Consider the following 26,447-nt stretch of genomic DNA (forward strand, 5'->3'; position numbering starts at 1 on the left):
GGCACTTGGCGGGGTTGATGATCAGGCCATGTCGGCCCAGGCGTTCGAAGAGCGTGCGGAGATGGCGGAGGTGCTCCTCACGGGACGCGATTGCGACGAGGATGTCATCCAGGTAGACGTACACGAAGTCCAAGTCACGCAAGACGCTGTCCATAAGCCGCTGGAATGCCTGGGCCGCATTCTTCAACCCGAAGGGCATCCGCAGAAACTCGAAGAGGCCGAATGGTGTGATGACGGCCGTCTTCCGTATGTCCTCCGGCCTGACAGGGACCTGGTGGTATCCGCGGATGAGGTCCACCTTGGAGAAGAGGGACATTTTCGCCAACCGGGTGGAAAAGTCCTGGATGTGAGGGACCGGGTAGTGGTCGGGGGTGGTAGTATCGTTGAGGCGGCGGTAGTCTCCGCACGGCCGCCACCTGCCGCCGGGCTTGGGCACAATGTGCAGCGGCGATGCCCATGCGCTGTTGGAGCGCCGGACGATGCCCAGTCGCTCCAGCGTGGCGAACTCCCCCTGCGCCACGGCGAGCTTCGCCGGGTCGAGGTGGAGCGCCCGGGCGTAGACCGGTGGCCCGACGGTGGGGATGTGATGCTCCACCCCATGCTTGACGGCCACCGCCGAGAAAGTGGGCCCCGCGAGGGCCGGGAAACTGGCAAGGAGGCGGGTGAACTCGTCCGCTGCCGGAAGCGTGCAGACCAACCTCGCCGGGACCGAACCGCTCAGCAAGCCGCTTGGCGAGCCGCTCGGTGAGCCGCCCAGGGAGCTGCTCAACGAACTGCTCAGCGCGCAAGCAAGCGAGCTGAAGGTTTCAGCTTAGACAAGGCGTCTGTGCCTCACGTCCACCAGCAGCCCATGCGCACAGAGGAAGTCCGCTCCGAGTAGGCCCATGGGGACACTAGCGGTAACGAACGACCACTGAAAGCGCTGCCCCCCGAACCGCAGCGAGAGACAACGCTCTCCGAACGTGCGGATGGGCATGCCGTTGGCGGCAAGCAAAGCGGGGCCCCGGCCCTCAGCTTGGTTGTCGGACGCGGAGGCAGGGAGGACGCTCACCTGCACTCCCGTGTCGCACAGGAAGCGACGACCCGAGGAGGTGTCTGTTATGACCAGAAGGCTGCCCGTATGGCCGATGCTCATGGCAGGAAGCGAGCGCCGGCCTGGCCATTTCCCGACCTGCCAAAAGTACAAGGCGGGCGGCAGGACCTGGCCTTGTGGCCGAACCTGGTATGGAACTGGCACCAGGTCTGGCCTGGTGGTGGTTGTCGCGCCGGTCGTGATGACGGTGGTGGGCGGGGCGTGGTGGCGGCCGTGCCGTGTTCGGGAGGATCCGAACGCCATGCCACGTGGCGATCCGCCAAACCTACACCGTATTCAGGAGGATCCGAACGCCATGCTACGTGGCGACCCGAACCACGCGCGCCGTGCGCGGCGCCGGGATCCACGACGGCCGTGCTATATGCCGGCCATGCGTCGTGGGCTGCGAAAAACTTGTCCGCCTCTCTGGCCAGGGCGCGCGGTTCCGTAATGGTCGAACCGGCGAGCGCGAGCCGCACCTGTACAGGTAGCTGGCGGAGGAAGAGCGCACGGAAGAGGAAATCTGCGTGGCCGTCACCGAGCAGGGACAGCATGTAATCCATGCGGGCGGACGGTCGTGTGTCGCCGAGTACGGGAAGGTCCAAAAGATGGTCTGCACGGTCGGCCTCTGTGAGGCCGAACGTGTCGAGGAGAAGCCGCTTGAGCGCCGCGTACTTGCTCTCGTCCGGCGGGTGCCGGAGGAAGGACACGACTCAAGCGGCCGTGCCGGATCCGAGGGCAGCGACCACGTAAAAGTATCTCGTGTCGTCCGCCGTGACGCCCCGGAGCTGGAATTGGGCCTCGGCCTGTAGAAACCAGGCGTCGGCTTGCGTTTCCCAGAACTCCGGGAGCTTGATCGCTACAGCGTTGATGGCCATGGCGCGTTCGGGGAACAGCAGCGGCTGAACCAGTGGGGGTCACCAGTGTGGGGTGCTGGGCACACACACGTTAAACAAAGGTAGGCCACAACGCTTTGGGTTTAACTTGAGCTCTTTATTCCTTGCTCACTCGCCAGCACTGCCGTGTTCGGGGCTGCGATCCCGCGTGTATATCCGGAGGCCACGCCTCACCTGGGGCATGGCCGACACCCACTGGTGCTCGGAATTATGTCACTGCGCCAGCGAGTCATCGTGTCCGCCACACCGTATTAATATAGGAGCACCTTCTTCTTTTTGAGGTTTAATGGCGCTTTCAGAGCCGCGAGGCTCTATATACGCCACGCACCCTAACGTCCAAACAAACCAACCAGGAGGTTAACACGAGAAAAACTAGAGGCTCACACTGCTAACCCCGTCTCTTTGATAAACTTTAAAACTGATCTACAAAACCCAGGATGCTTCAGATCCAGCCAGCAAAAGGCTTCCGGCAGACCTGACCACTTGATCCCCATTCCGCGGACAGAAAGCTGAAGACGAGATCTAGCATTATTATAACGCGGACAAAAGGAAAAAACATGGTCCAGATCTTCGGGAACCTTACACCAATATGAAGATAAAAATTGAGAAAACAATGTCCAATTATAAGTCGAGATAAGATAGACTGCTCCCTGCGAGGGAGCCGGGGAGACGACCCCAAGGACACGATCGATGGATGCACCTTGTGACACCACCTCCCCTTAGGGGAGGAGTCCCACTGACTTTGCCATATAACATTAATTTTCTGTTTAATTAAATTAAAGAGGTCTGCCTGGCCTAGCGGAACTGGGGTTTCGAAAGCCAGATTGAGGGCGTGTTTGGCCGCCTGATCACACACTTCGTTGCCTGCAAAGCCCACATGGGCCGGGACCCAGCATAGATCGACGACCGTGCCCCTCCAATGGGCCAAACTTAAGAGATGAATTACCTCAAGAACCAATTCGTTCCTACTGCCAGGCTGGAACGACCTAAGCGCTATCAGAGCCGAGAGAGAGTCGGAAAATATGACCGCGCTGAGGGGATAAAAGTCTATGATCCATTCAAGAGCCAAAACAATTGCATAAAGTTCTGCAGAAAATACCGACAGGTGGTCTGAAAGCCTGAAAGCCTTCGTCACCTTCACATCAGGGATGCAGAAGGCAGCCGCAGTACGGCCAAGACCCGGATCTTTGGAGCCATCTGTATAAGCATGGAGAGATTGACTCCAGAACTTGTGAATGAATTCCACAGCCATGTTACTTGTCGCGACGGGATTGTCCCTGTCTGTCATACTCTGTAAATCCAAGTGAATTCTTGGAACCACGAGGGTCCAAGGCGGCCATAGGGACACTTTATTGGCTGTGTTAACCGGGGGGAGGTCCAACCCCAACCCTTTAACCGCCCTAACACACTTGAGACCAAAAGGGGGAAGCCGACGGAGATTACCGAGAGCGTGAAACTCCCAGCAATCCAGGAACAGAGAACTGCCAGGATGATTTACCCCGAAGGAAATGCATTTGGACCAGTATTTGAGAATAGACACTTCCCATCGAAGTGACAAAGGCAGCTCACCCGCTTCAACTAGGAGAGCGCTCACTGGAGAGCTTTTAAAGGCACCAAGACATATGCGGAGAGCTTTGGACTGAACTACTTCCAACCTCCTCCGGATGGACAGGGACATGTCCCAAAAGGCTTGACACCCATAATCAAAGTGCGAACGTATTAGAGCTCTGTACAGGATAAGGAGGCTATCCTGGTGCACACCCCAAGAAGTACCTGAGATACAACGGAGAAGGTTGAGACCCTTCGAGCACTTAGCTACAAGTTTGGCACAATGGGCATTCCAGGTTAAGCCCTTATCAAAGATCACCCCCAAAAAGGGGACCACCGGAGAGACTTTTAGGGCCGTGCCATTGACTGTTACTCTGATGTCCTCAACCTTTCTCTTGAGAGTAAAGATTCCAAGCTTAGACTTAGGCCCAGAGATGGCAAAACCCCATTTTGCAGCCCACTGCTCAATACTGACAACATCAGCCTGAAGGCGCTTGGAGATGAACGCACAGTTCCTGCCCCAAACCCAGATAGCTATATCATCGGCAAACAAAGACAAATTGCCCCGCACCCCTGGAAGAGAGGCAACATCATTTATCATTATGTTGAAAAGGGTGGGACTAATACAACTACCCTGAGGAATACCCTTTTTAGTGAGAAACACGGAGGACAGAGCAGCACCAACACGCACTTGAAAAGATCTGCCAGACAGGAAATCACGGACCCACCAGAAAAGTCTGCCCCTGATGCCTAACTGGTGAATCTTAAACAGAAGACCGTCCCTCCAGACAGAATCATAGGCCTTCTGAATATCAAGGAAAACCCCCAGCACCGATTCGCGGCCGATGCAAGCCTTCCTAATGTCATTCGCCAGAGAGACTATTTGATCTGAAGAGGACCGACCCCTCCTGAATCCACTCTGACATCTATGAAGCAGATTATTCTTTTCTAAGTAAAATATCAGGCGTTCATTAAACATCTTCTCCATAAGTTTGCTAACAACAGAAATAAGAGCTATAGGGCGGTAAGAGGATGGATCTGTAGGATCCTTACCAGGCTATAGAACAGGAATGATTATGGAATGCTTCCACCCACCAGGGAGCCTACCTGAAGCCCAGACCTTATTGATCAACACCTGAAACACTTCCAAGACACTATCATCCATGTGCTTGAACATGGAGTGAGTGAGCGAATCAGAGCCAGGAGCACTATTCTTGGACTTGGAAATGACCTGCTTTAATTCACCCAGAGAGAAATCCATGTTAAGCGGGGAGTTATCCGAGCTCACATCACAGAGAATGTCTTTGTGCTGGGAGACAAACTGACGCTTGGCCTCACCTGACACCGAATCGACAGGATCATCACCTGACTGATCTGAAAAGAAGGACGCTAAAACAGAGGCCTTCTCCTGGCTTGAATAAACAGGGGCGTTATTGCTGACCAACCAAGCTATCGACCACCCTCCACCATTCCTACCATACATACCTCTAACCCTACGCCAAACAGAACTAATGGAGGCATCCGGATTAATAGACGCACAAAATGCTCGCCAAGACTCTGACTTGGCGCGTTTAATTACCTGCTGAGCTTGAGCTCTTCTTCTCTTGAACTCGATGGCATCTTGAAGCAGCAAGGATTTCCTGACTTTTTTAAAGGAAGGCTTTCTGGCCTTAATGGCCCTCGCGCAATCCTCATTCCACCAGGGAACTTTAATTCTCTGACCGATCTGACCTTTACAAGTGGGGATAGACTCGAGAGCACTGCGATAAACTCCTTTGACTGAACTATTACTGAAGATATCAGGATTCTCGTTAAATAATTCAGGCTTGACCACCTCGGAGCAACATCTGGAAAACTTACCCCAATTAGCCCTGGAGAAACTCCAAGAGGGAGGCCTATCCAACCCCTCCAGATCTCTTTCCAATTTGAGGTGAGTGGACACCGGAAGGTGGTCACTACCCAGACTGTCTGGAAGAACCCTCCATTCACACCTTGCTGCAAGCGAGGCAGAGACTATCATGAGGTCAAGAGGGGAAGACCGACCAGAGCCAGGATTTATGAAAGTTCCACTACCATCATTCAGTATTACTAAGTCAAGGTCGTCCATCACCTTCTCCACACAAGAACCATTACTGTCCGTGAGCTTAGAGCCCCATAGAGTGTTGTGGCTGTTGAAGTCACCGCACCAAATGATTGACCCTTCGCACTTGCATAAAACCTCTTTAAGCGCAAGAACATTCAAAGAGAGACACGGATTATAAAAGTTAACCACTGAGAAGGTCTCACTAGGGCTAGGAAATAAAACCACATTACACTCCAACTCCACATGACAATCAATAACCCTATGAGGAACTCCTGACCTCACAAAAACCCCACATCCCCCCCCCCCCCCACCCCCACTGCCCCTAGCTCTATCCCTGCGAATTCACAAATAATTTGGAATCCGATATGAAATGTGGCTAGGAGCATCTCATCTACGTTTCTATGATAATCACGGTTTTGGTAAATACCTCGCACTGTTGACTCATTTATCCCAAATTTCGTTCCAACACTTGGCTTTGTTTCACCATTGTCTATCAACTGCACAATTTCGAATTTCTGAGCGTAAGTTAAGTTCTTCCTCTTCTTGATTTCCCTTTCCCCACGCTCGGTGATGACGTAGCACCCTTTCCACCATTTCCGGTGCGCTATAGCGCGTATTTGGGGCGCGATAGTCGTGTGTTGTGCAGCTTTTTAGGTAGCCGCGATAGCTGAGTTCGCGATAGCCGAGGGTTGAGTATATATATATATATGTATATACACACATCATTGTCATTCTCTCTCTCTCTCTGGGGGCAAATCTTCCCCATTCTTCCCTGCTGTCTGGATTTGTTTCTTCCCTGCTGTCTGGATTTGTCAGGGTAGCGCGGTCACGGTTAGAGTGGCAATAGGTCCCCCATGGATGGGCCCTTTCCCTTTTGTCTCTCTCTCTCTCTCTCTCTCTCTCTCTCTCTCTCTCTCTGTCTGTCTCTCTGTCTCTCTGTCTCTCTGTTCCTTATGCATTGGAGACACCATATCGTGGTGTATTTTAAATTTCAAAATATTTTAAGTTACAAACCCCAAACTCGGGGTACAAATCCAACTGTGTGGTGGGGGTGGGAGGGGGTAACATAGGCTGTGTGGCCGCGGCTTCATGTGGGGGCAGGGGGATGTAAATTCTCTGTAAATGTGTACAGTATAGCGCCACCTAGTGGTGGTTGCAGAGGGTATTGAAATTTTCTTTTTTTCTGGGCAACGCTGAGGTTAAAACACTCTTCGCACAGGTAAATTTGTCCTCCTTCCTTTATCACCCTCTCTCCCCCACAAAAATCGGATGGGCCTGTCAAAGCATGTCATTGTGTGTGAGACGTTTCTAGCAGGAAGGGACATCAGGACGATCAGGGGGCAAAGGTGGGGGGAGTGGGACATGAGGATGAGGATGGGGATGGGGAAGGAGGGGTGGTGGGGAGGGATTTTTGGCAAACAGGAAGACCAATTGGTCTGTAAGCGAAGCGACAGGTAGGCTCTGCTAGTTTCATATAATCCAAATTTGCCACGTTTATTTGGTGGTTCAGAGACACCATCTGGTAAATTGCTGGTGACAGCACCTTTAGGAAATGTGTTTAAATTGAAAGAAAGAGCTGTATATAATTTTTCATAAGTAAAGGAAAATATGACATTTTTTGTTATTTCAAAATTTAATGTTTAATATATGACGTCCAAATTTTATATTTCAAAAAACCGTTGAACATTTACCTTTCATATTGCAAATATCTATTCGTGGTGTTGGTGTTGCCTGGTGTTGGCTTAGCGGTTAGGGTGCCGGCTTGGGATCCTATGGATCCTGGGTTCGAATCCCGGTCGATCGCTGAATTAACGTCAGGCGGGTTGACTCAGCCTGTCATCCTTCCGAGGTCGGCAAATTGAGTACCAGCTTGCTGGGATGAATGATCACGGTGTGTACCCAGATTTAGAATAGGTACACCGTATCCCTGCGCATCGTAAGAGCGTGACCAAGGGTTGGCGTCAGGGAGGGCATCCGGCCATAAAAACATTTGCCTCAAACAGGGAACCATGATTGTCATGGGGCCCGCAAAGCTAACCCCCACTCTAGCCTGGAAAATGGCCTTAAAACGATCATTCATTCATTCATTCATTCATGACATTATCTCAGCCCGATTGCATCACGGCTGTAATTGGCTGAATTATCTTACAATGGCAACCATCTCAGGAACTTGGCTTGTGTACATGATATTTCAAAAACTGTTCAAGATTGCTTTCATATTGCACAGATCTATTCCTCATATCACCCACAAAGGTGGGGACCTCGACTATCAGCTCCCTGTTTGTCTTTATCTCCCTGATCTTTATAACACCTACTTATCTTCCCATATCTGTGGGATTCTCTCTCTCTCTCTGTCTCTCTCCATCTCCATCTCCATCTCCATCTCTCTCTCCATCTCTCTCTCCATCTCTCTATCTCTATCACCATCTCTCTATCTCCATCTCTCTATCTCTATCTCTCTTTCACCATCTCTCTATCTCCATCTCTCTTTCTCCATCTCTCTATCTCCATCTCTCTATCTCTATCTCCATCTCTCTATCTCCATCTCTCTATCTCCGTCTCTCTATCTCCGTCTCTCTATCTCCATCTCTCTTTCTCCATCTCTCTATCTCCATCTCTCTATCTCCATCTCTCTATCTCCATCTCTCTATCTCTATCACCATCTCTCTATCACCATCTCTCTATCACCATCTCTCTATCACCATCTCTCTATCTCCATCTCTCTATCTCCATCTCTCTATCTCTATCACCATCTCTCTATCACCATCTCTCTATCTCCATCTCTCTATCTCCATCTCTCTATCTCCGTCTCTCTATCTCCATCTCTCTATCTCCGTCTCTCTATCTCCATCTCTCTATCTCCATCTCTCTATCTCCATCTCTCCATCTCTCCATCTCTCTCTCTCTCTCTCTCTCTCTCTCCCTCTCTCCCTCTCTCCCTCTCGCCCTCTCTCTCCCTCTCTCTCTCCCTCTCTCTCTCCCTCTCTCTCTCCCTCTCTCTCTCTCCCTCTCTCTCTCCCTCTCTCTCTCCCTCTCTCTCTCCCTCTCTCTCTCTCCCTCTCTCTCTCCCTCTCTCTCTCCCTCTCTCTCTCCCTCTCTCTCTCCCTCTCTCTCTCCCTCTCTCTCTCCCTCTCTCTCTCCCTCTCTCTCTCCCTCTCTCTCCCTCTCTCTCCCTCTCTCTCCCTCTCTCCCTCTCTCCCTCTCCCTCTCAGCAAGGCTCCCTCATTTAATATCTCACCATTAAAGTTGGAAGTGAGCAGTGCTGTTGGCTGGTAACCTACCCACAACTAACACCGTTTCTGTAACTATGAATTACCATTTCTTCCACAATGATATAAATTGTGCTGCATGCACTGGCATCAACAATGCAGAAACGCAACCATCATTAGTGATGAAAAGGCAGAATACATATGTTCTACAATGGGTGTGTAACTGTTTTAATAACCAAACAAATACTATACTAAGAAATGTTTCTTTTAAGATTAATCATTTATGAATGGAATGTCCATGTATGAATCACTAATGATCTTACCCCTCCTCTATACCTCTTTCGGGTCAGATGTGCGTCCTTCTTTTCAGCAAGTCCGGCAGAGAATGGAGCTGCTGAAGGCCGGATTGGAGGCTGGACTGGACTGATCTTCCTGCAATTAAAAAAAAAAAAAAAAAACTCTATCTTTTACACCTGCAATTTTACACCTGCAATTACACCTGCAATTACAATTACACCTGCAATTTTACACCTGCAATTACAAAAAACTCTTTTACACCTGCAATTAATATACTTTATTTGACTGCGCAAGTGAATTTTCTCACACATTTATATACTAAAATTTCTGGGGTCAATTTAAAAGGTCGTTTTTTTTCTGAACTTAAAATTAACAATTTGTTGTATTCAGAAAGATGCTAAAATAGAGCAAAATCAAATCTGTCCTGTTTTTGGAGATAAATAAATTTATTATGATTTGGTGCTATTTGCCAGTGCTGTTTAAACAAGTGAGCAAAATACAACACCAAGCTTTTTTTGTATACTTCGTCGAGGCTCGTATGAGAGCTAACACATAGAACATATAATAAAGGGAGCAGGGACATAAGGGGATCAGTGGAAGATATAGGGTTGGGGCAGGGTATACGGGATAAACAAGATGGACACTACAAGGGATTTCAGGAAAGAAAACGAAATTTGAAGGAAGTGGGTTTGGGGTGGATTAACAGAGGGGTGCGGGGGGGGGGGGGGGGCAGGGTAGAGTGCAAATTATGACTTTTGCAAATAGACATGCAAGACAAAGACATGCATGCATGCAAGAGCCTGGTGTTGGCTTAGTGGTTAGGGTGCCGGCTTGGGATCCTAGGATCCTGGGTTTGAATCCAGGTTGATCACTGAATTAACACCAGTAGGGTTAACTCAGCCTGTCATCCTTCCGAGGTCGGCAAATTGAGTACCAGTTCACTGGTAATTCCCGATGTGTCTCAAGAGGCGACTAACAGGGTTTTTTTTGTTTGTTTTTTTGTATACAAGATCGAGGCTCGTGAAAGAGCTAAAATTAATCACACACAAAGACAAACCAACACATAAAACGTATAACATGGGGAGCGGTAGACAAGATGGGGAGAGAGGGGGAAGGACACAAACACAACATTTGAGAGCAGGGACATCGAGAGATCTGTGGGAGCGAGAGGGCTTTGGGGGGGGGAGGCATGGGAAGAGGGGGGTGGGTGGGAGAGGTATAAAACATATGGACACTGCCAGGATTTCCAGGAAAGAATTTGGAATTTCAAACAAGGTGGATCTGGGGTGAATTAGCGGGGGTAGAAAAGATCAAGGTTTTGGATGGGGGAAGATAAGAGATGGTGGTGAACAGCTGTTTTAAAGACCTGGAGGGAGGAGTGGGATTGAAAGGAGTGTGGGAGTTTGTTCCAGAGGCAGGAGAAAAGGGGAATGAAAGAGTGAAGGTGAGCAGAGAGCCGAGATTTCGGCAGTTTAACCATCACAGGGTTGCTGGCAGATGCTGCTTCTGGAGCTTCATGCTGCTCCTGGACATGCTGCTTCTGCTTTCTCAACAATGGATGGAGGTCCTCAATGCCAAACAGGAAATTAGAGCTGTCTCCTTTGATATATCACGTGCCTTCGATACGGTCTGGCACCCCGCTCTGCTCACCAAACTCTCCTCTTTTGATATCCATGGAAATCTCCACGCATGGCTGGCAGACTTCCTCTCTAGTCGAAGTCAACGTGTGGCCCTGAATGGGTTTCTCTCATCTCCTCTTCCTGTTCAGGCTGGAGTTCCCCAAGGCAGTGTTCTGGGCCCTGTGCTTTTTCTGGTCTTCATCAATGATCTCTCTGACTCTCTTGAAAATCCTCTCTATCTCTTTGCTGATGACTCTACTCTCTGTCGCTCCATTCTTCATCCCTCAGATCGGCAGTCTGCAGCCTCCTCACTCTCTGCAGACCTGGACAAAATCACAGACTGGGCAAACAAGTGGAACATGTCTTTCAATCCTGACAAATCTCACACTCTTACGATGTCTCTCCGAAAAGACCGACTGGACAACCCTCCCATCCACTTTCTGAATAATCATCTCCAATAAGTTCTGTCACTCAAGCTTTTGGGTCTCACTATCTGCCATGATCTTTCCTGGGAAAACCACATTTCTAATCTGGCCTCCAAAGCCAGTCGCCGACTGGGCATTCTCCGTCGTGAGAAGTCCTTCCTTGGCACACCTGAGCTCCTCACCACATACAAGGCTTTCATCTGCAGCTCAATGGAATACTGCTCTCTCCTCTGGGCTGGTGCTCCAGCCTCACACCTAGCTCGTCTTCGCGCTGTTGAATCCAAAGCATTCAGAATCATTGGAATCTCCCGCGATGAAGCTAACTCCAAGGGCCTCTCACTCACTCACCGCAGGCAGTTTGGTGGTCTTTCCGTCTTCTCCCGACTCCTCTCTGGCCTTGCCCGCCAGCTCTCTCTGGGCTCTGTCCCGCAAATATTCCTACAGGTCGCACAAGATCTGCCTGCAACCCTCTTATGGTTAAACTGCCAAAATCAAGACTCTCTGCTCACCTTCACTCCTTCGCTCCTCTTTTCTCTCGCCTCTGGAACAAACTCCCTCACTCTCTTCAATCCCACTCCACCCTCCAGGTCTTTAAAACAGCTGTTCACCACCATCTCTTATCTTCCCCCATCCAAAACCTTGATCTTTTCTACCCCCACTAATTTCACCCCAATTCCACTTTTTTGAAATACCATCTTCTGTCCTGGAAGTCCTTGGTGTCCTTGTGTTTTATACTTCTCCCGCCCCCACGCCTCCTCCCCCCAAGCCCTTTCCCTCCCACACATCTGCCTGCTCAAATCCCTGCTCAAATCCCTGCTCCCTGCTCTCTCTGCTCTCCCTGCTCAAATCCTAAGTGTTTGTGTGCTTCCCCTTCTCTCCCCATCTTGTCTTCCACTCCCTCTTTTTATATACAGACTTGGCATTTAATATGGAATATTTTTTTTGTGGGGGTGAACTTACTTTTCAAGATGACTTAGAACCAAAAGTTCAGTGGAATTATGTTGAAATTATTCTAGATTTTGTTAATGTGACCTTTAAAAGAAACAAAAAACACATTTGACATTTCGAAGCAAATAAATTGATCCTTGAAAGTGATGTAAACTGATATCGAACTCAATTCATGGACAGTACTGTGTTAAACTTCTGTACGTTTTCCAGAAGTATCTCTTTATTTTGCACATTAGCCAAAAAAAATTTCAACAAAAAACAAAAGCTAAATTATGACTGGGATTACGGACAGTAAAATTACAGTTCAGTACTTCGTGTAACCCCCACGAGCATTCAGGAGAGCAGGTACACGTCGAGGCATGCTGTTCACGAGATTTGCCAAGGTTTGGACAGGAATCGCTTGCCATGCAGTGACAATAGTCTGCTGCAATTCACGCACAGAGGTCGGCTGCTGGTCCAAGTTGTCGATTTGACGCGTTAATTCTGCCCACAAGTTCTCCATCGGATTCATATCCGGGGACATGGCAGGCCACTCCATATGCTCTACACCACGGTCAGCAAGAAAGTGTTGGATCATGCGAGCATGATGAGGCCGTGCATTGTCATCTTGGAAGACAAAGTTTCCTCGAAAGGCTGCACGAGCAAATGGAAGCAATGTTTCTTCCAGAATTACCCTGTACTTGAACTGGTTTAGGTTTCCATTCAGAACAACTAGGGTCAGTTTTGCCCCCTGCATGAAAAGCAGCCCAACCGGTCACCCCACCACCTCCAGCTTGGACTCTTGGCACTATATAATCTTCGTTGTGGGCTTCATGCACTTGTCTGCGCACTCGGACGTGGCCATCTTGACGATAGACCAGAAGTCTAGACTCGTCACTGAAGGTCACGTGATTCCAGTGTCCTGGCTGCCATTGATGGTGCTCTCTGGCCCACTGCAATCGGCGCTGGCTGTGTTGTCTGGTCAGGCGTGGCTTTCTCAGGGGACGCCTGGCATGATAGCCTGCTTGAACCAGTCGTTGGTTGACTAGCCTTTTGGATACAGGCACATTTGTCAGTTGCTGCCACTCAGCCCTAAGCCGATTAGCTGACTTGGTACGGCCATTGCAGACTAACCGGTGCAGCTGGCGATCATCTCTCCTTGTGGTTCTGCGTGGACGTCCTGGCCTCGGTATTGGAGTAGGGACACCCCTCTGAGCATTTCGTTTCAGGATATTTGACACCTGACCTTGAGTGATGCCATACTGCCGAGCAATAGCATGCTGTTTCATGCCAGAATTTCGTAAAGCCACCACTCCATGACAAACAGCATTGTCAAGTTGACGGACCATCTCCAGAGGAAGCGGCAATAGCTTTTGTAGAAGTGCAGCAGTTGTTTTCCACTAATACAGAACACAACAACTCTTATATACCCGATTGTGAAGCCAATCATCAAATGTACCTGTCCTTACATTTTGTCACACCACCTGTGATATAATCCTGTTATTGACTTCTTGCTGCGAAAGGCAATCAGTGACATTGTTCTTTCAACAAAGACATCACCGAAAGGTAAAAGAAACTCACCAGATTGATATACTGAGTTCAGAAAGTAAACCCAAGTCAAGAACAAAAATATATTCCATATTAAATGCCAAGACTGTATTTTGTTTGTCTGGTTGATTTGTTTGTGAAGTACATGTTAGCTCTTTCACGACCCTCGATTCAGTATACAAAAAAAAAATATATAAAAAATCTTGTGCGACCTGTCGGAATATTTGGGGGACAAAGCACAGAGAGAGCTGGGGGAGCAAGGCCGGAGAGGAGTCGGTAGAAGACAGAAAGACCACCTACCTGCCTGCGGTGAGTGAGTGAAAAGCCCTCGGAGATAGCTTCATCGCGGGAGATTCCAATGATTCTGAAAGCTTTGGTTTCAACAGCGTGAAGCCGAGCTAGGTGTGAGGCAGGAGCACCGGCCCATAGGGGAGAACAGTATTCAATTGAGCTGCGGATGAAAGCCTTGTATGTGGTGAGGAGCTCAGGTGTGCCTAGGAAGGACTTCGCACGACGGAGGATGCCCAGTCGGCGACTGGCTTTGGAGGCCAGCTTGGAAATGTGGTTTTTCCAAGAAAGATCATGGTAGATAGTGAGACCCAAAAGCTTGAGCGACAGAACTTCTTGGAGAGGATTGTTGAGAAAGTAGATGGGAGGGTTGTCCAGTCGATCTTTTCGGAGAGACATAGTAAGAGTGTGAGATTTGTCAGGATTGAAAGACATGTTCCACTTGTTTGACCAGTCTGTGATTTTGTCCAGGTCTTCAGATAGTGAGGAGGCTGCAGACTGCCGATCTGAGGGAAGAGGATTGGAGCGGCAGAGAGTGGAGTCATCAGCAAAGATAGAGAGGATTTTCCAGAGAGTCGGAGAGATCATTGATAAAGACCAGAAAAAGCACAGGGCCCAGAACACTGCCTTGGGGAACTCCAGCCTGAACAGGACGGGGAGATGAGAGAAATCCATTCAGGGCCACACGTTAACTACGACCAGAGAGGAAGTCCGCAAGCCATGTGTGGAGATTTCCATGGATACCTTAGCAGGAGAGTTTGGTGAACAGAGCTGGGTGCCAGACCGTATCGAAGGCACGTGATATGTCAAGAGAGACAGCTCTGATTTCCTGTTTGGCATTGAGGACCTCCATCCATTGTTGAGGCAGCAGAAGCAGGATGTCCAGAGTAGAATGACCTAGTCTGAATCCAAATTGATGATCGGAGATCAAGCCGTTGGAGAAGAGGAAGGATTTGATATCCGAAGCAATGATGGAATTCCATGACTTTGCTGATAATTGGGAGCAGGCTGATTGGTCTGTAGTTGCAAGGATCTGTTTTTGCACATTTTTTGTGTAAAGCGGTAATGTTTGCTGATTTCCAGGATGCTGGCAGATGACCTTGAGCAAAAGAGAGGGTGAAAAGAACAGAGAGAGGGTGAGATAGAGCGGCAGAGCAGGAATATAGGACCAGTGGGCTGATGCCGTCAGGTCCAGTTGCAGAATCAGAGTCGAGGGTTGACAGAAACTTTTCCACCTTGTCAGGAGGAAAGGACACGGAGTCCAGGGGCAGCAGGGTACGACTGGGTATGGTGGGTACAGAGAGGGATGGGTTTGGGACACAATATTTTGAGGCAAACACATAGTTGAGGCATTCGGCTTTGTCACGTGCGGTGTCAACTGTGTCGCCATTTGAGGTAAGGGAGGGGCTGGAGGGGGAACAAACCAGAAACGGATTTGACCAGACGCCACCAGGATTTGGAGGAAGGAGACAGGTTTGAGAGTTCATTCTTGAGTGTGGAGAGATGGTGCTTCCTGACACTCCTGAGGGACGCACACTTGTTCCGAGCTTGGTGGAAGGAACTGAGATTGCCTTCAGTTGGATTAGCCTTCCAAGAGGCAAAGGCAAATTGTTTTAGGGCAACTGCCTCACCACAAGATTCAGTGTACCATGGACGGGAGGAAGGGTAAGACAATTGAAGACGAGATGGGATAAATCTGTGCATGAGAGAGAGCAGTTTGCTTTGGAAGAATTCCCAGGAAGAATTGCTGTCAGAGGCAGTGGAGATGGGAGACCAGTACAGATGATTGATGGCTGCTTGAAGACCGTGCCAGTCGGCCTGAGTGAAATGCCAGACTCGTCGACGCTGAGGAGGCTCTCTGAGAATGGCCAGAGAGATGTCCACTTTTACAAGCACATGATCAGAAGAACCGATTGGAGCAGAAGAAGAGCAGCAGACATTAGCAGGGAGATTTGTCATAACCAAGTCTAGAAGAGAAGATACTCCATTGGCTGAGATCCGGGTTGGGAAATTGACAGATTGTGTCAATCCCAGTGAGGCACAGAAGTCCTTTGCTGAGGTGCCATGGCTGGTGAGAGAGGAACCCATACCCAACCAGCTGGCATGATGACAGTTGAAGTCACCACATATGAGGAAGAGAGAGTTGGGATGAGTGGATAGAAGTTGGTCCATGTTGTCAGACAGTGAAATGTAAATGGAGTCATCACTGTTTGGAGGACGGTACAGAACACATATGAACAAAAGGTGGGAGCGGAGAGGAAGCCGTAGCCAGATGTACTCCTGGGGGTGGGGTGGAGAGAGGGCAGTGCAAGGAGAGTGAGAAAGAGAGTTTTTGATAAAGATAGCCACCCCACCACCAGGACGAGGCTCAGGTCTATCATACCAGAGGAGGGAGTAACCAGGAAGAGATATTAAGGAATCAGAGACATCTTGAAGGGGTTGGCGGCAGGAAGGGCATCCGGCCATAAAACATTGCTTCAAAAAGGGGACCACGGTGCCCAAAAAAGGCCAACCCCTGCTCTGCAGGGGAAAATGGCCTCTAAAGGTGGGTCTTTTTTCTTCAAATAGATATGCAAATTGATCGATTGGAGCCATTTACACTTTTAGTGTGTGGCAAGTGGGAGAGTATATTGAGAAAAGCAAAGGAAGAGGGTAGGATAATAAGAATGAAAACGAAAGGTCGTTCAATTGTGGAGGGTAGATGGTTGTGGAGTAAGTGTAAGGAGGGAAGGAATGGAATGTATGAGACAAAAGGAAAAAAAATGCATACAAAACTAGAAAGCATCTGAAAATGCAAAGATCGTCCGTGTCCACTTTGTATACATCCAAAACATGACGAAACCGAGTTAATTTTTTTTATTGTTATTAATTTGTGTTCTCCATATTATCGTAATAAAAGTTTGTTGAAAATTTGATGACAAAAGTTCAATTGGTAAAAAAAAAAAAAATGTTTTGGGCTGGCCAAACACACTGCAGCTCAATGGAAAATAAATAAATAAACACGGAAGATGTTTTAGAAAACTAGAGCAATGCGAATGTGTCGCCAATATGCCTCTGCATCGACCCTGCCCGTGACAATGGGTAGATGCCCTCGTTCACTGTCCTAAAAATAAACAAGTTTGATTTAAATCCCTTCAGAGCTCTTTCACGAGCCTCGATTCAGTCTACAAAAAAAGAAGAAAAAAAAGAAGCTGTTTTCAAGTATCACCTTTTCACGAGACAGGACAAGTTTCACATGATCGGTGAAGCCGTTTCGGAGAAGGGATTTTTTTAAATATTGGCTTTCACCCTGCCACACCACGTGACATATGACCTTAAAAAGCTACACTCTGCAAATGTATGGGTAGGGGATCACGTTTGTGAAGTTTCGCGTTGATAGTTCATTTTTCAGATAAGGTTAATTTTTCTATCCAAGATGGCTGCCAAACCATGGGACCTACAATGTCATCATTTTCAAACTATATGCATTAATGGTGCTAGATGATATTTCTAAAATTTCGCATCAATCGGGTAAGCGGTTTCAGAGATATAATTATTTAATATTTTCTTTCAATCCAATATGGCTTCCACACCATGTGACCGATGATGCTTTTATGATCATCTTTTAATCGCAATGCCTAGTCAATGACACACAAAGTTTCGAGTCAATCAATTAGGTGGTTTGGGAAAAGATGTTGTTTTGAGGTTTTAGGTTAAATCCAATATGGCTGCCAAACCATGTGACCTATGATGTCATAAATTTAATCTTTCAATACAAATGGGTCATAGATCATACACATGCAATTTCAGATTTGTAGGATAAGGAATTTGGTTAAAGCATTTTTGGCTGGTATACCACTTCACCGATGATGTCATCGTTATCATGCTTTTGTTCTCCCTTGGGAGTACTTGACAGTGTGCCAAGTTTCAAAATTTTCTATTCGACTGTTTCTGGGAAATTTTTTATTATTATTATTTGTGTTTAATCCAAGATTTGTGTTTAATCCATACCACATGACCTATGACATCACAATTATGATAAAAACATTCTGCATGGGTGTCACTCCTACCCTAAAAGTTTCATCTCAATCGGACATATGGTTGCTGAGATAAACGAGGTTTAGCCCATACGGACGGACGGACAGACGGACAACCTGAAAACATTATGCCTCCGCCACCTTCGTGGGTGGGAGGCATAAAAACAGGCGTCTCGCATGCTGCGGCTCGACCCCATCTTATTTTTCTTTCCAAGTTGGCTGCCAGACCACGGGACCTACAACCCCCATCTCCCGAGTGCAAAACCCCATCTCCGGATGCACGGGGGACGGGCGAATTATTTAGTGCACCATTGAAGCGCGTTGCTACGCGCGCTACTTGCTTACCAAGGAGGAAGCGGACAACGCGGTAAATTAAAAGAGTCTTTATTGAAAGAGCCCTACTGTAGCACTGGAGTGCTCGGGGCTGCGCGCCCCGTATATATCCCGAGGCCACGCCTACCCCTCGGGCGTGGCCGACGCCCACTTGGTGCACGGAATGATGCCATCACGCCAGTGAGGTTTCGTGTCCGCCACACCATGACATTTAAAACATCCAAAAAGGTAAAATGAGAATAAAATGCCTTATTCAAGCTATGATAATAGCAGTAAAGATGCAGATGACTTCTTCAAAAACAAACATTGCAATTGTTAAGTATTCATTCTAAAAACACATGGAAACTCAGAAATGGGAAACGTTGATTGACCCATGTGTGTTACCAAACTTTTATTTTACCTATGCACGTGTTACATTCGTGGGGTGGATTGTTTAATGATTGTACACTTGTGGGGCTGGGCTTGCAATGACGAGAAACTGTGATCGTTTGGGGTGTATCTTATGTGAAATTCCAGGCCGGTTGTGAAACCAGATTTGCTCTTTTCTTTCTTTTTTCCCTTTCGACTTTATTTTTATTATTTTGTTAAAAAACAAACAAAGATCTTCCTTATCGACCTTCTCCTTCTACCGGAGCTCTACATAATTTAATAGAGAAAGAACCTCTGGGGAAAAAAAGGAGTAAGAAGATAAGAACAGGAGGAAGAAGAGTGCGTCGGATCTTGGAAGGTGAAAACGAACGCAGGACGCATCGTCCAAGTTTTGACGAGAAACTCTGCCTGTGTGAGCTTTTTGAGGCTTTCATTAATATCTCTGAGGGTTGCCTGTTGGAGGCACAGTCGGTGCTGGAGAGATTGGGGTGGAGGAGGATTTTCTTGGTGCACGTGGGATCGTGAGGAAAACGTGGGAGAGGAAGCAGAGGCTTTTGCTCCTCGTCAAGTTTTGTCTGAGCCAGCCGGAGGCAAAGTGCGGCTTCAGGGTCTTGCAGAAACTGCCCTGGGCAAGTCGTTCGTGGAGTTTGGGGACACCCACTGAGAAGAGGAGAGTGGAGTGGAGGCGCCACCCTCGGGACACGTTATTGGGGCGAGGCAGCCAGGACGCCATCCGAAACAGGCCTGAATTCCCCTCCTCCCCTCCCCCCTCCCCCCCTCCCCTCCTCCCCCCCCCCTCCCCCCCTCCCCCCCTCCCCTCCTCCCCCCCTCCCCTCCTCCCCCCCTCCCCTCCTCCCCCCCTCCCCTCCTCCCCCACTCCCCCCCTCCCCCCCTCCCCCACTCCCCCCCTCCCCCCTCCCCCACTCCCCTCCTCCCCCCCTCCCTCCTCCCCCCCCTCCCCCCCTCCCTCCTCCCCCCCTCCCTCCTCCCCCACTCCCTCCTCCCCCCCTCCCCTCCTCCCCCACTCCCCTCCTCCCCCAGCCTCCTCCCCTCCCGGTTTTATTTTACCTTTTATTTTCTTTATATCCTGGCGAATATTTCTTTGTTATTTGCTACTCTCTCCCTCCCCTTTGGGATTAGCGAGGGATACCGGGTGGGCCGTTAATTGTCTTGTCTGTTTTGTCTTGGCGCCTGTCTGTCCTTTAATTACTTGAACTTTGCCGCTGCATATCAGCGGGATTTATTTTTCTTACGATTTAGCTTTTCCTGGTGTTGTACCCTGTGTTTTTTTTCTTCATTCTGAGTAAAGGATTTGTATTTATTCCCCTGTTTTGAATTTGCATTGCATATCTTGATTGGCATACTGTGTGCTGAATTTTTTTGGGGGGGGGGGGGGGGTGGGGGGGGATAAAATTGTATCAGCATTTGGATGGTAACTTTGCTCGGTCACTTCTGACTGCTCATACGGCGCGACCGCCCATGGGGAACGTATTGGTCTCCTGAGCACATCGATTTGGATCTTCGGAGCAATAGGCAGTACTCCAAGCCCTTCACGCAGGGCCAAGTCGTAACACAAGTACAAACCCGTAAACCCTTCGTCCAAAAGTGAATAACATCAAATACAGGGTGTCCACAAAGTCTTGTCACTCCTGTGTAACTTGGGATATATCTCTCATGTAGTTACGTTTTTGTTGCATATACAGTTTTTACATGGTATTGTATAACATTAATGTACCTTTAATAATGCTACATAGCTTTGGTGGTAGAGGGATTATGCTCTCCTAGAGTAGGTGTTTCTAGTATCTAAAATTAGCCAAAAATACAAATAAACATTCTCAGAAAAAAAATTTTGGACAAAAAGATGATTTATTGCACATGTATGTTGTTGTTTTTTTTCAGAACCGTGCATATACGAACATAATTTTTCCGAACCTAAACATATTTGAAAAAGTAGCAACTTCTCAACTTTCAGCCCGACAATTTCTCCACGTGAGGTCCACTGTAGTTTTTCCTTACCACTCTGAAAATCGACTTTCAAATGCTAACAATTGATATACTGTTGAGATTTTAGGAGTAAAATTGCTTTCCTCTCCTATTTCCGAAAATTTAATGTTGAAGATTTACGTTTTAAGCGGTGTATAAATGCTGCACAGCAGAGACCCGACAGGACCAGAAAACCAAGATGGCGGCCATATTATTTCATCCGGGTGCCATGGTGGGTGGGGCCAAGCGATAAAAGTGGGTGTGGTCCAACAGCCGCCTGACTAATGGATGCAGGTATAAAAAATCATCCCCAACAAGAATAACACAGCAACAACAACAACCATGCGGAGCTCTTGTAGACCTGCAAAATGTCACAAGTAAAAACTATAAGCTTCCGTGCGAATTAATTGAAATACTTTCATCACATATTTGTGATCGATAAATTGAAATTAGAAAGCATCTTTATTTGAATGGATTTACACTTGTAACTTTTGAAACTGAACTCCTACTATATGTAGTGTAGATCTGGCTTATTTGAAGATACTGTGACTCTTCCTCTGAAGTCCAAGTTTTTTTTATCTCCCATTAACTATATGTGGGTTTCTTGATGAGGAATGGTGCCCTCCCAGGTATCAAAGTATCCACCTTCTTGTGTGCGTGTGTGTGTATCTGCATTATAATAGCCGTAGGTGATTCTGTCTGTCTGTCCGAGGGTGTGGCTTACTCCGTTTAGAGAGTAGCTCCACCCATTCTGGGAGAGGCTTCACATAAACAAATATCCACCATTTCATTAACCTCGCATAGCTTTGAGGCCTGTTTGTAGGCCCGTGGTGTCTTGCTCTCTCTCCCAGTTTTATTTCAACTCTAATTCGATATATCATTTCATTTTTCATAGTCGCTAACATCGTTTTAGACTTGGTTGAAAAAAAAACGGGAAGAAAATCCGATGAAAGTTTCCATTTATAGAACGAAATGAATTCTCAAAGGCCTGTAATTTCAAGGCCATTGAGTCTCTCTCACACCTTTATCTCCAATCTAACTCACCATCTGATTTCATTTTTATCGATGGTTTTAGACTCGGTGTCAGCAATAATTGAGAACATTCACGCACACGCGGGAAAATGCAGAGGTATATTTTTTAAAAATCTCGTCACAATGTATCATACACCGCCCAATATGACACAGATTTAACAATACACCGCCCAATATTTAACAATACAATACACCGCCCAATAATTTAACAATCTCGACATGTCGAGATTTCTGCCAAAGGGGGCAATACCACCTATTAGAGCCAAGGGTGTACTTACTTTTTCCACATGTGAAATTTGCATTTATGTTTATTTAAATTATCAATGGACTACAAAATGTAAATGTTTCATGATATTTGTTATATTATATCACCTTTATCTATCAATATTGTTGAAATGAAGATCAATAGCTGTATGTTGAAATATGTTGAAAAAGTCAAAACTTTACATGGGGTGTACTTACTTTTTCACGTGACTGTATATGTGTTTATGTGTATATGTGTGTCGGTGTACATGTGTGTGTACGTGTGCATGCCTGTATACGTGTGTGTGTGTGTGTGTGTGTGTGTGTGTATGTGCATGTGTATATGTGTGTGCATGTGTGTCGTTGTGCGTGTGTGTATTTGGGTTGTGTGTGTGTGTGTGTGTGTGTGTGTGTGTATTTGGGTTGTGTGTGTGTGTGTGTGTGTGTGTGTGTGTGTGTGTGTGTGTGTGTGTGTGTGTGTGTGTGTGTGTGTGTGTGTGTGTGTGTGTGTGTGTGTGTATATATGTGTGCGTGTGTGTGTGTGTATATGTGTGTGCATGTGTGTCGGTGTACATGTGTGTGTGCGTGCGTGTGTGTGTGTGTGTGTGTCGGTGGACATGTGTGTGTGCGTGCCTGTGTATGTGTTTGTGTGTGTGTATATATGTGTATTGTGTATGCATGTGTGTCGGTGTGTGTATGTGTATATGTGTGTGGGTGTATGCATGTGTGTCGGTGTGTGTGTATGTGTGAGTGTGCACCCACATGTATTCACATATTATCAGAAGTGAATACATTGTGTAAATGACATCATTTGTGCATCTGATAAATTGGCAGTCACCATTTTGTGAAACTGCATGTGGAGGTGCAGCATCTAACTCAATAGTCGAAATGTCACTCACGTCCATGCCCGTGGAGTTCCCACGGGTGACCTCACTCGTATATATATCTGTATAGTGCTACGGTTTTGAGATTTGTACATTTGACTCAATAAATGCTAAAGGTTTGCCCCTCATAGTTAGTTCCACGCGCAACACATAGGCCCATTTGTCGTATAGTTATGTCATAGTTTGTGTAAGTATAGGCCATTTCCCCTCTTAGTACCTGCGTTGTGTAAAGATAGGAGAGTAGGCCCCATTCATTTTGCATCCACCCTCCAATTCTACCTCTATGGGCGTAATCCATCCCGCCCCCCCATTTGGCTGTCCCCTAGTCAAGTTAACACGAGGCAGGGCCTCGAAAGCCATAGGAGGGTCGAGATCGGCGGCAGCAGTAGGGGGACGGTAAGAGCCACCAGCCAATCAGGGCTCGAGCGGCATGGCATGAGAGGGCGTGGTAAAGAGAGCCTGGTGAGTTCCAGAAGGTTCACGGGGCGGGTTTATATAAGCCCATGCGAAAAGCCCTCGAAAGGACTTTGAGGACTTTGCAGGAGTGGCGCGAAACGACTTGGACCAATGACTTGGGAACGCAAGCAGGACTTGAGCGGGCTTGCTCGTTGTATAAGAGAGAAGAACTTGCATCACTTGCCATTGTTGAACTTTGACCTCGCATTATCACGTGCGCGCCAGGAGATAGAAGAAGAGGCGTTGGCCCGACAAAGTACGCGGGCGCAGCCAGACGTGCCGGTAATGCACATAGCGCTTTTCAGCCATGCGAGTAAGCGCGGCCATAACCGCGAGTGAATAGCAGCCAGCCGTGCCAAAGTCCGCTCCCTACCGTTCGCCCCATGATAACCCTTTCCGTCCAGCGACACGCTACGAGATCCTGCCTTCTCCTGCATCCATCTGCGCGGGACGTGCCGGGGACCGGAGAGAGCTGCACGAGAGCCATGCCTGGACGTGCTGAACATCATCCTGTCATCTGCAATCCCCGTGTGAGTGTGAGTGAGACGGCCCGTAGTCTTTGGGTCTTAAGTAAGACTGTTTAAGGATTTGCTCTGTGTCTCTGCTTCTTCAATCATTGTATGGTGTAAATAAATCCTGTTCTTCCTTCTGATTCGATCGTACCTGTGATTTCTCCATTGACTAAGCCTGGTACGAATAGAACCGCTTGAATCGGGTTCCACCATCTAAACGGTGCGGATCACGTGTACGCAACCGCTCGGCGTATCACCAACACACGTGATTCGTGCGAGGCTTATCTCCTCGTTTCAGGGTAGCGCGAGTACTTATGTAACAGCGACTTTGGTCCTGAAACCCTATTTAGCGCTGTCCGGGAGGGACGTGATAGGTCTCGGGTCACGCCAGGTCAGTAAAGACAAGGGGATTAATCCCCCCTTGATAAGGGGAGAAGGCCGGCGACAGATCCGCAACAATTGGTAGTCAGGAGTGGGATTTGGAACCTTGACCAAATTTTTAGACAAAATTTTGGACACCAATTGTGCATATTGGCGGCAACAATTGGTGTGAGGAGTTTGGATTAGGACCCGAAGTGCGCTTAACGCACTCGAAAATTACGAGCGGCCGAAATTTAGTTTAACATCCAAATTAAATTCGTGCCATGGCTAGCCAAGGCAGTCGAATGCCGGTGGGGGTAGAAGAGGAGGTATCTGAAGAGGAGATAGAATTGATAACCAAGGACCAACGGGAAGAATTGGGAGAAATGGAAGAAGAGGCAATTAATGAGAGTGCGACAGCAGAGGTAGCAGGGGAAGAAAATGGCGGCCCCTCGCACGTGGCGGCGAAGGCCGAGCCCGCGATGCCAGGGTACATGCAATTCTTCATGGCGAAATTCATGGCAGAAATGAAAGGGATGAATGCGAAAATGGGCGCCCAACAGAATGACATAAATAAATTTGATTGTAAGATAGACATTCAAAGTGACAAATCCACCAAATAAATATAAGAATTGGGGGACTAATCAACCCGGTAATTGGAGGAGGTGAAAAATGAATTGGGAAGCAAAATGGAGGGCCAATTGAAGGAAATGGGTGACAAATCCACCAAAGAAATAAGAGAATTTGGGGAGGACATTGGGCGCATGTTGGGCGAAGAAGTCGCATTGAAACGCAACGAGGTAACGTGGTGCGAGGAGCCCGTAGAGAACGAGGTAGAGCGGAGCGCAGCTAAGTTGACCGAGGGGATAGAAATAGCGACAAGGGGTGTAGAAAAGCCGACGGCCGCCGATTTTGGAAAAGAAAATTTTATGTGCACCGGCGGTCGTCGAGCTAGATAAAGAAAAAGAAATCATAGTTGAAATTGGGGTCAAAGAGACGGCAGAGAAAGTACATGTATCACTGGAGAAGGAAAAGTTGGAATGTACTCAAAGTTTGTATTCACATCGTGATGTCGTGCTGCCTAACCCAAATGAAAGTTTGCAGGTGCTGGCGGAGAAGAGAATCCCGAAGGTGAGTAGGAGCGTGTATAGCAGGAATGTGTGTGGCGCAAAAAGATTTTTGGCGCGCTTGGGATCGAGACGGAGCCCGGGCGCTCGTGGAAGGTCCTTTGTGAGATGTACGCGAGTGAATGGCGCGCGTGTGCGAGATAAGTGTGTGTCGAAGACGAGTGTGTTACAGAGTGTGCGATGGACGAGGAGAGTGAGAGCGAATGCACACCGGAGCGTGTTGTAGAGAGTGAGAGAGAGTGCACACCAGAGCGCGTGATTGGGTGTGCAACAGGAGAGTGCACACCCGTGGGTAAGTGTGCGCTGATTGGGTGTGTACCGGGAGAGTACACACCCATGGGTGTTACAGAGGATGTAATGAGAGAGAGTGCATGGAAGAGAAGTGTGTAACGGGGTGTGTGGAAGGAATGAGTGCGCCTAGGTGTGCAGGTGCGAGTACGGTGTGCGAGGACGAATGCACACATGAGCATGTGGAAAGAGTGTGTAATGGAGTGTATGGGAAGCGCTGGGATGCCTGGGTGTGCAAGAGAGGTGTGGGTGTGAGAATGCGACTCGGGCATCGACGCAGACCGGGGGAGCGTTTAGGGCGATGTATAGCCGACGCGAGCCCTCGGTGCGTGGTGTGCTTTGTGTGCAGCGGGGATCGGTGGGGATCGTTGCCGTGGTGGCATGCACGATTCGTGCCGGGCCCCACCCTGTATGGTCGGTGCCGTGCCTTGGCGGGAAAGGTGATCGGCATGGTTCGAGGGGGGGTAGGAGAGTTTGGGGCCGTGCACCCTTGCAGTTGTGGTGCTCCGACCGTGGGCGGTTGGGCCATCGTGCATGGGACCGCAAGGCTCCGCGCAGCGAATGCGTCTGGAACCTTGGCCCAACAAAGCCTCCTCCCCTGAATCGAAAATGCCGGACGGACCCAACCTACAGGAGACGAACCACCCGCATGCATCGCTCGGCTTTGCGAAGCCGAGCTGTGAAAATGTATTGCCACACGGAGAGGCTCAAGTGTAGTGGACGGATGAGGATAGTGTTGGGGAATGGTACCCTGCATGAGGGAGTGGTAGCTGTACCATTCCACTTGGGGCACATGAGCATTCGATTTATGGGATGGCAGTGTAAACTAGCCGAGGGCGGGCTAGGATATTGTTATGGATTTAGAAGGATGACAGTATAGTAGACCCAAGATTTAAGTAGTGACTTTTGTACAGGTAGAGGGGATGTAGGTA

General features: G+C 48.3%; 1 protein-coding gene across 13 annotated transcripts in view; it reads left to right on the forward strand.

The window, feature by feature from the left end:
• LOC137412549 (tyrosine-protein kinase ZAP-70) overlaps positions 1-26,447 on the forward strand; it is a 236,057-nt gene that overhangs the window by 75,251 nt on the left and 134,359 nt on the right. For 5 of the 13 annotated variants that reach the window (XM_078771244.1, XM_078771243.1, XM_078771239.1 and 2 more), the window contains one exon: positions 9,159-9,570. The exons of 6 other annotated variants lie outside the window; for them this stretch is intronic. Coding sequence is in view for 2 of the 7 variants with exons in the window: in XM_078771233.1 (XP_078627359.1) it covers positions 9,154-9,235 (82 nt within the window). In the remaining 5 variants the exon portion in view is untranslated. Of the gene's footprint in view, positions 1-9,153; positions 9,571-26,447 lie in introns of those variants that run through there. 2 more of the 13 variants (XM_078771237.1, XM_078771233.1) reach the window with 2 other exon arrangements.

Source organism: Myxine glutinosa, chromosome 2, assembly GCF_964187855.1.
Source record: "Myxine glutinosa chromosome 2, kmMyxGlut1.1, whole genome shotgun sequence".
Classification (NCBI taxonomy): domain Eukaryota; kingdom Metazoa; phylum Chordata; class Myxini; order Myxiniformes; family Myxinidae; genus Myxine; species Myxine glutinosa.